The 14,288-nt window shown below is 41.4% G+C and overlaps 1 protein-coding gene across 2 annotated transcripts in view; it reads left to right on the top strand.

Annotated features, from left to right (window-relative positions):
* LOC140727305 (cell surface glycoprotein CD200 receptor 1-B-like) overlaps positions 1–11,903 on the top strand; it is a 55,085-nt gene extending 43,182 nt beyond the window's left edge. For both annotated transcript variants that reach the window (XM_073044567.1, XM_073044568.1), the window contains exons 6-7: positions 9,468–9,495; positions 11,741–11,903. In XM_073044567.1, the coding sequence (XP_072900668.1) occupies positions 9,468–9,495; positions 11,741–11,827 (115 nt within the window). In that variant the 3' untranslated portion in view covers positions 11,828–11,903. The remainder of the gene's footprint in view (positions 1–9,467; positions 9,496–11,740) is intronic.
* Positions 11,904–14,288: the final 2,385 nt, after the last annotated feature.

The raw sequence follows: 14,288 nt of genomic DNA, 5'->3' as shown, positions 1-14,288 counted from the left end.
TTGTCCATCTTCCATTTTCATGCTAGATCAAAAAACAGTCCCTCATTTCTCAAACAATTCTATTTTTATGTTTTAGGGTGTTTTCTCACCAACATTTCATAACCACCCTCTACGCCTTCTGCCACAGGGCCTTCATCCCCAAACCAAAGTATGTGTAACCCTCTCACTGGGGCTCGTAACAAACTTGGCTCGTTAACTAACTCTGGCTAACAGCCACGTGACAGCACCACATGAGTACCAGTGAGAAGGCCACCTTCAGTAAGTCTAGGGTCGACATGATTCGGGTTCAACCAAACAGGAGAGTTGTAATGTTCTGATGAGAGAATGAAAATAGTAGTGAATGCTGTTTATATACAGCTTCGTGCACAGTTATCACTCGCCAGGAAATAACAGATCCTACACCAGCATACAATTACAGTGGAAGTATTTTTAACCAATATTTCAACTTTAACAAACAGTTAAGAGAAAAAGAAAAGAGACCCATTACAGTTAAACCAGTCTAAATATGCAGATAAACATTGGAGCTCATTTCTATAGTAGTTGGGTGTATTGCTTTACTCATGCCGCTAAACTCCCATCACCGGCCACAGGTCAAAATACTTTTGAAGCATGTTATGAGTAAACTGCCTAACTCGGGAATTTTGGCACTTACTCCTTGAAACCATTTGTCTACAAAAAGCACTCCTTGCAATGGGGTCTCCCCTTTGAGTAGGATCCTCCAAGTGTCTTCCCTTGTGCTCTTTGCTGCACCTCCTAACTCAAAATCCCAAATCAGACTACTGTCCTTCAGAAATGTGATCCTGCCCAGCTCTCTGAAATGTTCCATCACATTCTCCACCCACTTCAATTGGCTGACACAACATTCCTACGCTGAGCAAGTGCCCTTTATCTCAGTGAAGTCAAAACACTAGTCTATGAAGCTCAACTAACCGAACACAGTGTTTGCAGAAAACTGCTAAAATAAAATGGCCACCAGCATAGCAGTGGGAATTCAACTTTAACCAGGGCATTACATTCTCCCCCTCCCCCCACCAAATATATTCATGTTCTCATGACTTTGTAAGCCTTTTGAACTGAATATTATTAATATTCAAATAGATAGATAGATAGATACTTTATTCATCCCCATGGGGAAATTCAACATTTTTTTTTCCAATGTCCCATACACTTGTTGTAGCAAAACTAATTACATACAATACTTAACTCAGTAAAAATATGATATGCATCTAAATCACTCTCTCAAAAAGCATTAATAATAGCTTTTAAAAAGTTCTTAAGTAGTTTACTTAAATACATTAAATACAATCAACCCCAGCACTTTAACATATCTTACTCCTGGCGGTTGAATTGTAAAGCCTAATGGCATTGGGGAGTATTGACCTCTTCATCCTGTCTGAGGAGCATTGCATCGATAGCAACCTGTCGCTGAAACTGCTTCTTGTCTCTGGATGGTGCTATGTAGAGGATGTTCAGGGTTTTCCATAATTGACCATAGCCTACTCAGCGCCCTTCGCTCAGCTACTGATGTTATACTCTCCAGTACTTTGCCCACGACAGAGCCCGCCTTCCTTACCAGCTTATTAAGATGTGAGGCGTCCCTCTTCTTAATGCTGCCTCCCCAACACGCCACCACAAAGAAGAGGGCGCTCTCCACAACTGACCTATAGAACATCTTCAGCATCTCACTACAGACATTGAATGACGCCAACCTTCTAAGGAAGTACAGTCGACTCTGTGCCTTCCTGCACAAGGCATCTGTGTTGGCAGTCCAGTCTAGCTTCTCGTCTAACTGTACTCCCAGATACTTGTAGGTCTTGACCTGCTCCACACATTCTCCATTAATGATCACTGGCTCCATATGAGGCCTAGATCTCCTAAAGTCCACCACCATCTCCTTGGTCTTGGTGATATTGAGACGCAGGTAGTTTGAGTTGCACCATATCACAAAGTCCTGTATCAGTTTCCTATACTCCTCCTCCTGTCCATTCCTGACACACCCCACTATGGCCGTGTCGTCAGCAAACTTCTGCACATGGCAGGACTCCGAGTTATATTGGAAGTCTGATGTGTACAGGGTGAACAGGACCGGAGAGAGCACGGTCTCTGATTTTTGTGATTCCAGGACCCCCAATCCATTTGTAAATGGAAGATGCAGATCTCAGTATTGGCATTGACACAACACTCTGTTTCCCAGTGCATTGTATGCTAGCCGCTCTGCGGGTTTTCTGACTCTCTGAAACCTCCTTAAGTTACCGACCCTCTCCACCTCTCATCCTCCGATGATTGCTGACTCATGGATCTCTCTGGCTTCCCTCTCCTGAAGTCTACAACCATTTTCTTGGCATTATTGACATTGAGTGAGAGGTTGCTGTTTTTACACCATTCAGCCAAATTTTCAGTCTCCCTCCTGTATGCTGATTCATTACTCCTTTTGATACAGCCCACACCAGTGGTGTTATCAACAAACTTTTATATGATGTTAGAGCTGTATTTAGCCACACAGTCATAGGTGTAAAGAAAGTAGAGCAGGGAGTTAAGTACACATCCCTGCAGTGTTCCTGTGTTGGTGGAGACTGTGGAGGAGATATTTTTGCCAATCCAAACTGACTGGGGTCTACAAGTCAGGAAATCCATGATCCAGTTGCACAATGAGAGTTTACGATTAGTTTTGAGGGGATGATGGTGTTAATTGCTGAGCTGTAATCGATAAAGAGCGTTTTTGCCGTCCAGATACTCCAGGGTTGTATGAAGAGCCAGCAAGATAGTATCTGCTGTAGACCTGTTGCTTCTGTAGCACACCTCTATCAGGCCATCGTGATTTCCCCACTGTAGAAAACTGGTTCATTGCTTTAACACCAGAGGCAGGGACATTCTCCCACTCTCTGTCTGCTGTTCACTGCAATCACTTCATGTGAATGTCGTTGTATTGCATCCGCATCAATGTTTCAACTTCCTGGCTGATATTTGATGCTGAAATCATAAGCAGAGAATTCCACTAACCAGTGACCTGTGGCATCAAACTTGTCAGTAGAAAAGACATTTCCACATTCCAACATCTTCTCCATTTGTCGTCTTCTCTATTCCTCAGGTATCGGGGAGTCAGCAAAGTTGAAAGACTTCGCTGTCAACTTCTCAATCCAGGAGACTGTCTCGTCCCAGTTTTCTCACCAGAAAACTAGACACTACCGTCACAAGGAGAAGATGTGCAATCAGCATCCCATGTCTGAGGGCAACATCTCTCCCCAGGGTATTCCTGACGATCACTGTCATCCTGTTTTGTGTGGACTGCCGAAGGTTTCTGCAGTTCAGGTCTCACCAGCATTCCAGCAAATAAGCGTGACTCTTCTTCATGATCACTGGAGCATCCACCAGGGGTTCTTATCACTCTAGTTACTCCTCCAGGACATAACCTTACAGGTTTGGACTGGCTGTACCACACAGTTCCTCATCTATGTTCATCATCTTGTTTAGGAAGAAGTTGCACCTTCTCAAAAGCAGCTCGGAACACCAGATGAATAGATAAGCTTTTGAAAAAATTCTCCTCTTCCCTCTCCTAGCATGCCCCCATGTGCCTTCTCATGATGAAAGCATTTGTTCCCACAAGAATGGAAGCTTCACCTTTTTTGACAGGATATGGGTAGACTAACGCTGGTACCCGTATCAACTAGTCTCAACTACACCAACATCTGTTTCCATTGTATACATAATCATCAGCACTAAGCCCCAAAATTTCAAAGGGTGGTGTCAATGGTAAATGCGCCAAATACAGGTTGTAAAAGGATCTGTAGAAATGAGGAACCCGAGAACCTGTGTCAAGTATGGCTTTAGCATAAATACCTTCAATCCACATGGATACATCAGAGACAAGAGAAAATCTGCAGATGCTGGAATTCCAAGCAACACACACAAAATGCTGGAGGAGATCAGTAGTCCAAGCAGCATCTATGGAAATGACTAAACAATTGATAATTTTGGCTGAGATCCTTCATCAGGACTTGAAGAAAAAAGATGAGAAGCTAGAGTAAGAAGGTGGGTGGAGGGGAAGAGAAAGTACAGGTTAGTAGTTGATAGGTGAAAGTAGAAGTGGGGAAGTCATGAAGTAAAGAGCTAGGAAATAGATAGGAGAAAGAGATAAAGGGCTGGAGAAGGGGGAATCTGATAAGAGGGTAGAATACCATGGAAGAAAGGGAAGGGAGAGGAGCACCAAAGGGAGGCAATGGGCAGGTGAGAGAGAGAAGCAGGAATGGGGTTGGAGACTACCCAAACAGAATATGAGGTGTTGCTCCTCCAACCTGAGTGTGGCCTCATCATAGTAGTGGAGGAGATCATGGATTGAGATGTCAGAATGGGAATGGGAAGTGGAATTAAAATGGGTGGCCACTGGGGGATCTGCTTTTTCTGGCAGACAGGGCATAGGTGCTTAGTGAAGAGGTCTCCCAGTCTACTTTAGATCTCACCGGTATACAGGAGGCCACACCAAGAGCACCAGATACAGTAGATGACTCCACAGACTCACAGGCAAAGTGTCGCCTCACCTGGAAGGATTGTTTGGGGCTCTGAATGGTAAGTAGTGAGGGAGGAGGTGTAGGGGCAGGTGTGGTATTTGTTCCACTTGCAAGGTTAAGTGCCAGGAGGGAGGTCAGTGGCTGACATCAGTGGAGATACACGAGCTGACATTAACCAAGGCACCTTGTCTTGCAGTTCTTTCACTTCATTTTGCAACCCCCTACTTGTGTGACATTAGAGGTCACTTCAGCAACAGAGGTTACAACTGAGGACATTACCTGACTGTTGGAAACCCTCCACTCCCCCATCATATTTTCCTACCGTCTTAGTTCTCTATATAGCTCAGCAAGTGAGGGAGGAGTGCACATCTCGTAAGTCATTTGAATACATAGAGCAATCATGTCATGTGACAGTGTTTTCCTCACAACCTGCCCCATCCTTAAGCTATTTATCTCAGCCATTTGAATGGTGCATTTACGGCACAATGCAACCGTCTCTCTAGCCTGAAAAGGTAGACAGAAATGTTCTCCTCTTTCTCCTGGAATGCGTGGCTAAACTTCTTCATAAGATTAGCTGGGCTGTCTGTCATGCAAAAAGTATTTTCTAATGCTTGCATAAAGTTAACTAACAGGTTTTCTGTCTTTAAGGACCTCAATTCATCAGCAACTGGACCTTTTAAACTATCAGTCACTGCTTTTTTCATATTATCTAATCACTGCTTCTCATTCAGTAACTGAGATGGCTGCTCTGCTCAAGCATCATATTCTTCTTCCCCATTGGGCATGGGTTTAACTCCAGAGAACATCCCCATCCAATGATAACTTTGGCTCTCTGCAGGTAAACTTCAGCATCTATTGACCAGTAACGTAATAGCCGAAACCAGCTCAGAATTTAAATCAACTGCTGAAGGACCCATTAGACCTCTCACACCAGACAATTCCTTTCCCTCACTTTGCATAAAAGAGAACTTGTCTTTATAATCTTCACCCTCAGCTACATTTCCCCTTCTTCTTTAAAACTATGGACCAGCCATGGTCCTGCCTCTCCAGGTGCACCTATCCCATCAGGCAGCGTTTCTTCAGACACGTCACTGGTAATCTGGACTAACACCACATCTTTACCAGCTGATTCCTCAAAGCATCATTCGATCTGTGTAACTTTCCCCAATACTTTTACAGAACCCAGCACTCTAAGTAGCAGCTCGTTGGGAATTTGGACAGCAACTCTGCTCAGAACACAATTGAAACACCCTGGTTTCCTTTGCAGCGTAAGTCTAGGGAAGACCTTCTCAAGTCCTGCCAAACTTGTGAGATTGAGTCAGCTTGATCCCACCCTAACCCCAGTTAGTGTGGATGCTGTGTAATTTGCTACCCCGCTACAAATTAGTGCCACAAAATACTAGACAGTACACTGCATATGATTAAAGGAATTATATTGATGAATCTTAACTTGATTAATAGGTTAGTATAGAATAACAAAGAGAAAAGGGCCCATTCTAATTAAACAGTCAAATGTACACAAGTTGGAGCTCATCTTAAACTTCCCTATCACTCACCTCTTTCACAATCCATCTTGAACAAACGGGTCTCACACCAGATCATATGCTTCGACCGGTTCTCCCCAGCATCTTCTCGCTCCATCTCCTGCCAAACAAAATCCCCAGGCCGAACTATAGCGTCCGTCACCAGAGAAACCTTCCCTTAATTCAACCATCCTAATTGGATGGCATACATTTCTCCTCATCTCTTATTTTCACCAATAACCCAAACAAGCTGCTCTTACAGAACTGCCACAATGAAATACATACAGCATAACAGTAAAAATACGAACTAGGGCATTGCACAAGCATTACGTGTGGATACACTTTTCGTATCGCACCAGACCTTAACTTAGAATTATTGGTACTTCCTCTTTGAAACTATTAGTTGGCTTAATGGACCCCTTTGGGTGGGATCCTCCAAGTGTCTTCCCTTGACCTCTTATTCCCACCTCCTAACAAAAGACCCCAAACCAGACTACTGTCTTTCAGAGATCAAATCCTGCCCAGCTCTCTGAAATGTTCTATGGCATTCCCCCACCCCCACCACAATTGGCTGACACAACATTCCTAGGCTAGGTAAGCACTCCTTACCACAGCTGCAGTCAAAACTCTATTCTATGAAGCTTAACTTACCAAACACACTGCATTTGCAGAAAACTGCTTAAATAAAATGGCCCAACAGCATAGCAGTGGAAATACAACTTTAACCAGGGCATTACATATTTTTCACTGTTTTTGGAGAAAGGTGGATTAACAGAAGAAAGATGTGCTGAACTGGACTAGGTTAGGCACATGACATTCTACTTCTGAATTTACAAACTGAGGTACTCTCTGTTCCAGCTGACTCAGATTACACAGCAAAAAGAATTCAATCCAACCTGGCAGTATAATCAGGATAAAAGCTGCTATCAGTGTTTTCCTCACCAGTTAAATGGTTGTACATGGATGTGCAATGGAATTCCTAGTAAAAGTAGATTCATCCACTTCCACCTAGATGGTCCACCACAGCAGGACAGGGAAATATTTGAAAAACAGTTTGATTTTCCAAGGTCCAAGGATATAGAGAATATACAATAACCTGTGATGAATTTAAGCCCACAAAGGCTTTTCAAGCATGTTGTGGACACCCCTGAATCTTTCTGGAATAAAGCCTTATTTTTGAGGCCACAAAGGTCTATAGATATAGAGAACCAGTTGTTGCTGATGTCCACAGATGGACAACCAAATCTGAAATAGAGGATTTTCTCTGTAATATCTTTGGCTACTGAATTAATAATCTTTCCTACAACACATCTCCCCACCACAATGGAAGGTCATCTACAATTCATTCTGCAAGTGATCAATTCACACACTTTCCATTCATCAAATCTCCCTTCAGTCTTCTCCAAAAACTGGTATGTTGTACCAGAAGCTTCAGTACAGAAATACTTGTTAAAAGAAATGTCAGGCTCTGTGGGCCTGATCTTGCTGATGAAGATCATTGCCTGAAACCCCTCGCCCCATAACTCAACATGAGCACGTGAGGGAAACACACACACACACACACACACACACACACACACACACACACACACACACACACACACACACACACACACACACACACACACACACACACACACACACACACACACACACACACACACACACACACACACACACACACACATCCCAGAATTCAGCAGCATGGTATTAAAGACAGCAGAGTTGTGGAAGCACAGAGAAGCATCCTGATCCAGTGACAAGGGGAGACCAGGCTCTGAAGACTGACTATTTACCTCAGGAAGAGGAAACTGGAAGTCCTTGAGCCAGTTCTCAGCCGGTTCTCATCAGAGGTGCTCAGGGTCAGCAACTTAAAATTCCTCAGTTTTATCATTTCAGCAGACCTGTCCTGGGTCCAGCACATAGGTGCCATTACAGAAAAAGCACAACAGTGCCCATACGTCCTTAGAAATTAACAAAGATTCAGCATGCTATGTAAAACTTTGACAGACTTCTATCAATGTGTGATGTAGAGTATATTGACTGGATGCATCACAGCCTGGTGTGGAAATACCAGTGCCCTTGAATGGAAAAACCTACAAAATATAGTGGATATGGCCCAGTGGGCAAAGCCCTCCCCACCAGAAAGCACATTTAGAAGGAGCACTGATGCACCATCAATAACTCACGCTGAGACTTAGGAAGTGAGATATCGGCTCTTATTGACTGAAGAACAACACTACATCCTGGGAAAATGAGGGAGAGCAGCAGACCACAGTCGCCTTTATACAGGGGTCTGTGGGAGGAGCCACAGGAGCAGTCAGCAGGGTCTGTGGGAGGAGCCACAGGAGCAGTCAGCAGGGGTCTGTGGGAGGAGCCACAGGAGCAGTCAGCAGGGTCTGTGGGAGGAGCCACAGGAGCAGTCAGACAGGTATATCTAGTTCACCACAAGCACTGACACAGGAAAGCAGCATCTAGGACCCCACCATCCAGGCCATTCTCCCTTATCACTGCTGCTATCAGGAACAAGGTACAGGAGCTTCTGGACCCACGCCACCAGGTTTAGGAACAGTTATTACCCCTCAACCATTGGACTCTTGAACCAGAGGGGATAACTTCACTCACCCATCACTGAACCATTCCCACGACCTAAGGACTCTTCATCTCATGTTCTCTATATTTGTTGTTTTTTTTTCTCCTTCATGTATTTGCTCAGTATATTGTCTTTTTGCACATTGGTTGGGGACAGTCTTTCATTGATTCTATTGTGGTTCTTGTATTTACTGTGAATGCCCGCAATAAAATTAATCTCAGGATTGTATTTGGTGAAATATATGTGCTTAGGTAATAAATTTACTCTGAACTTTGAACAATCCATAATCCATGCAACTGGCATCTCACTGTCATATCTTCCTTTTCACCCCAACTACGTATGACGGGGCTGTTCTATTCTTAGCTTTGATTTCTGACCACCAACTTGTGTATTTTTCATGCCAGCATTGTGATCATCATTGGTGCTTTCTGTACTCCAACCAACCTCACCGCCCCACCCTTGAACACCTGGCAGCTTTCCTTCCATCCACAGGACATTCGTGATTACCATGGCCTCCTGTAATTCTCTGACCCATGTTTCAGCTGGTGCCCACTATTCCATTTACTTTTTCCCAGGGAACTTCCTTTCCAATGACCTTATCTGGTTGAATTTATTAATTTCAGTACTTCTCTCCCACTTTACAGACATACAGTATAGACTATAACAATGATGACATAACCAAGTAAATGCCTTAAAATTAACTGCTTAATGACAATTGTTGGTGTTTTTTATGTTTTATTTGTATTTCATTTTACAATCACCAAATATTCACACAACACCTAGAAAAGCAAACAAATGCTTAAGATCTTAAAATATTTCATTGCCAGCTTTGCTTTCTCCCCACAGAAGTACCTGCAATTCTGGACCAACTGAAGTAAGTATCATTTATAACAACTTATAGCTTTAAAACTATAAAATGGTCAATAATACTAGTGCTTTAATACCAACATACAGTGTTTACAGACTTTGCGGAGTAAAAGAGACATGCCACTTTAAAAAAAAATTGTTTGTTTAATTTAGTTTTACTGTTAGATTTTCTTAACCTTGTAGATTTTGTTTGCCATGGTAGGCGAATACTCAAGTGTCAAACAGGTAGTCTGTCAATCCTCTGGTAAATTAGATACCTGGTAGAAAAGTTTGACTGACCTTACAATCAGTTGACTCAGAACTTGCAACAAAAATAGCAACTACTGGAAACACTAAGTCAGTCATATAACATCTGTGGAAAAAATGAAGTGTTCACCAAAGGGTTTTTGACCTGAAACAGGAAGGTTGTTCCTCTGTCCACAGGTGTTATCCGACCTTCTCAGTGTTTCCATTCAGATTCCTGCTGTCTGTTTCTGCTTTTTATTTCATTTTTCCAGCATCCAGTATTATTTTATTATTTTCAGAACTTGTGGTGCTTTTAATAGATTTGCAAGAGCAGTGAAGGAGCTAGATAGGTATCTTATGGATAGGGGAATCAAGGGATATGGGGACAAGGCAGGACCAGGTATTGATAGTAGATGATCAGCCATGATCTCAAAATGGTGGTGCAGGCTTGAAGGGCCAATTGGTCTACTTCTGCACCTATTGTCTATTATCTTCAAAAGCCATCAATGGTGTTCAAATGGAATGGCCAAAGATTAAAATGAATAGGAGTAGAAAAAGAATATTAATCTCATTAGGGCCCTTAAAGAGATCTTGTGGAGGGAGAAGGTATGAAATAAAAGTAGATTAAGATATTGTAATGAAAGGTTTGGCTACATTCAAAGTCAGGGGAAACCTGATTCTGAGGTGATCCAGCCTCTGTCACTGAGAAAAACAGAATTACTGAGGAGTCTTTCAAGATATGTGAGTGGTACCTCAAGTCTGGAAGATGACTAAAGCTATAGCCATGGTTTAACAAAAAGGTGAGCGGAGTAAGAGTACCTGGAGCTCTTTTTGGCATGTTTCACTGAACCAGGTTGTCCACCTGATCTAATGGTACAGGTAACGTGGGGATATGATGAGTCAGAAGATTACAGACTGCTTGTGATGATGCCCCATAGCCTCTCACAGATGCCAGATATTGAACACCTAGAGCACTATTATGGTGGCCAGGATTTTGTTTGACATCATCTGCGACAGTTTGACATCATCTTAATAAAATAAAAAAATAAAAATAAACCTAAGTTGAGAGAGTGGCCTCCACACAAACTTTTCTTGATTGAAAAAAAACTTAACCTTGATGACTATTTGTTAAGTATATTTGATATTTAGTATACTAAAGCTGGAAAATACCTGGGGATGGAGTAGGAAAGTGGAACTGAAGGCAAAAATAGTTTTTGATCTTGTTAAATAATGACATGGACTCGAAGGGCAGGAACACATTATTTCTTTTACTAATTCTCAATGTTATCAGATTTGAAATCTACCATCAAATTGAAATAAGAAATCAAAGCAGATAAATAAGGACAGAAAGAAGACTGAGTTTAATAAGTACTGGCAGAGCAATGATAAAAAGTTGTCAGTCTCTTTCTAAAACATGACATGTATTAGGAGTTCTATAATACTTACACTGAAGGATAAAAGTGAAAGAAATAGTACATAGTATATCTAATGCCATAATTCCTCAGTCAAACAAAAGAATAATCAACGAAACCTGCTGCTGTAATGAAGCCGGCCTTCAAAGTTCTGATGTTTGGTATTACGAGGAAGGATAGTAAGTTTACTTTTTTCCGGCTGGAAAAGAAGGGATACAAGTGTTTGGATGCAGGACTGCTTGGGAAAACTATAAATGGACAGAACTGTTAGTCTGAATTTTGCTTCGGCATCAGTCTATCCTATTTAATTCCGCCCTTATTCATTACTTCTTCAGTTTTACGTTAGAGTTTTTCTCCCTGATGTGCTGGGCTCCAATTGTTGTGATATGAAAAATGACTCATGTTTGAAATGGTAATTCTGCTTCCCCCCTCCCACAGTTGCTACTCAACTAGCTGGGTATTTCCACCATTACACGTATTATTTTTATATTTACTGCTTTTGCAATAGAATATTGAAGGACTTATTCATTGTTGCTGTCATCAAACTGTTTTATGTCTGCTACAGTGCCAATGTTGGAAATTCCTATATTAAGACTTCATTATTTTTGCTTCTAGGGTGTAACTCAATCAAACGGACCTTTTATTCAAATGGAGAACCTCATTTATGAGACATTGCAGCCAGAAAAAATGAGGCAACCATGAATGTATTCTGTTCAATCATATTACACATTTTTGGACCAGATATAATAAAATATTTTCCCATGCCATTATATTTAATACCACTTTAAGTTTAGTGTTATAAATGCATCAAATAGGGTTCAGAACTAATCTGGGGTATCCAAAATTAGCAAAACCTCCAAGCCGCTTTTTTACATTTACCACATCAACAAATGTGTTCACCAATATGTGGTGACAAGCAAACAGAAAAACATGCAACTGCTCTGCTCGCAACCTGACCTAAGCACCTGATAAACAGAGAATGCCTACTGTCAAAAATTAATCGTTTTAGTCATTGTCTGCTATAGTCAGCTATAACCAATAAAACCTACTTCATATAGTCAGCCATCATATATACATCAGAAACAAGATAAAATACTCTCCATCCAGTCATAACCATATGTTTCTAGCTATTTGTGTCACTCACATCAGCTTTCCTTCCCCATTAGCAACAATCTATCACGAAATACTGATCAACTTGCCAACATCAAGGATAATGGGTGGGACACCTGATCATCAAATTCACATCTGGATATAAATGATAACACGTAATAAAATAGATTGAAGGAGGACTAACAGCTGAGTGTGAAGAGTAATTCCGAAGTGTATGGAACAATGTACCTGAATTACTTCATGGATTATCTTTAACTTCTCATAATTGCACAAACCAGTCATATGGCTTTCTACTCTTCTCCTGTGACATCAATAAATTGTAAACATCAAAGAGAACAGGTCTAGATAACGCCCATGCCATATTGCTGGAGATTTGAAACTAGGGCTAGTGCACCTGTAGTCTAGCTTCAGTTCCAACTCTGGCATCTCCTTGTCAAAATGAAAAAATCTTCAGTAATGGCATGTCCATAAAAAGTAAAGAAACTCCAGTCTGACTTATTAGACCATAAAACTTAGAAGCAGAATTAGGCTGTTAGGCCCATCGAACCTGCTCCGCCCTTCTTGATGGATGATTTGTTATCCCTATCAACCTCAATTACCATCAAATCAGTCCACTTCTGATCAATAACAGAGCAATCGAACACCTCAACTGTGGTATCAAGTGACGCTTCTTCATTAATAACTTTCACACCGCTGACCAGTTTGGTCAGTGACAAGAAGAAACCATTTTTTTTCCTCCACAATTGAACAGAAGAAATGGAATGGCAGTGATTGTTGTTAATATTAAGGCAAGCTTTGATCAAGTTTTGCATTCAGGAGCCCTGGCAAACTTGAAGTTTTTGGGAATCCAGGGGAAAAAGGACTCTCCATTGGCGAGAATCAAAACTCATCATAACTAGAAGCTCCCTTGGACCAAATAATAGTGTATTCCAGGAGCAAGTTGGAGTTTGTGTATCTTGTGGTAGATGAACCACCCTTGACTCCCCCACACCTTTCCACAATCAACACTTGGAATGAACTCATTGCTGCTTGTCTGGATGATTGCAGATACAGGGTAACAATCTTGACACCACCAGAGCCAATGAAATATTTATTATTGTACTGGAACCATCAGCTTGACTATTTGATACTGTCACCAGTGACATTCCTATGCCACCATCTAAAAAAAAATTGTGATGTTATTCCAGCAGCACTTTCCAAATCTGTGACTCCTAGCACCAAGGACAAGAATATATAGTATAGCCAGCATTTGTAGGGTCCCCTGCTGGTTACACACCAACTGTAGATGGAATGTTTTCATTTTTTTCCCCCAATGGACTAATTCCTGTAATTCCTACCTACCAGCACTGAACACTTTCATTAGAAGGACTGTAATGGTTCTGGAGGGAGGACCATCACAACCTTTTGAAATACAGTCAAAAATGGGCAGTAAATACCAGCTTTGCCAGCAATGCCCAACTTCCAACAAATGACAAAGCAGTGTTACTGAACTAAGAACAATGCTGTCATAGTGAGTAGAAAACAAACCTTCAAGTTGCTTTGCATTTCTCTAACTCCTATGCCTATCTATATCTCTCCTTAAGCAGCTGCACTCTTTAAGAGTTATGGAACATTTTTTTTTCTAAGTTCAATCTCTGAAAGTCAGAAGAGTGTATTTTTATGCTTATATTTACCAACAATATGTACCGAGCTGTATATAGAGTGTAAGTGAGCTGCATATGACAAGTAAAAATATATCAGAGGAAATGAATAAGGTATTTGGCACAGTTCTGAGAGACGGTTCAGAATTTACCTATATCATGTAGCTGTTAGCTGATGATGTCTGTTTGAAACATCCTTGTGTTAGTGAGCAATGACAGCCTCACTGTTTCATTAATAAATCTGGGCCTCAGTACAGACCAAAAAGCTAAATTAATAGCTATTGGATATGCATGGTTATCATAGAAGATGGATTAATGAAGAATAAATATAATTAATAGTTTTCATATTATCTATTCAAAAATATTAGCCTCTTATTTCTGTACCTTTCAGTGCATTTCCTTCTAGTGTTTCC

The sequence above is a fragment of the Hemitrygon akajei genome, chromosome 5, assembly GCF_048418815.1.
Source record: "Hemitrygon akajei chromosome 5, sHemAka1.3, whole genome shotgun sequence".
NCBI classification, from domain to species: Eukaryota; Metazoa; Chordata; class Chondrichthyes; order Myliobatiformes; family Dasyatidae; genus Hemitrygon; species Hemitrygon akajei.
This window is presented reverse-complemented; position numbering and strand designations above follow the sequence as displayed.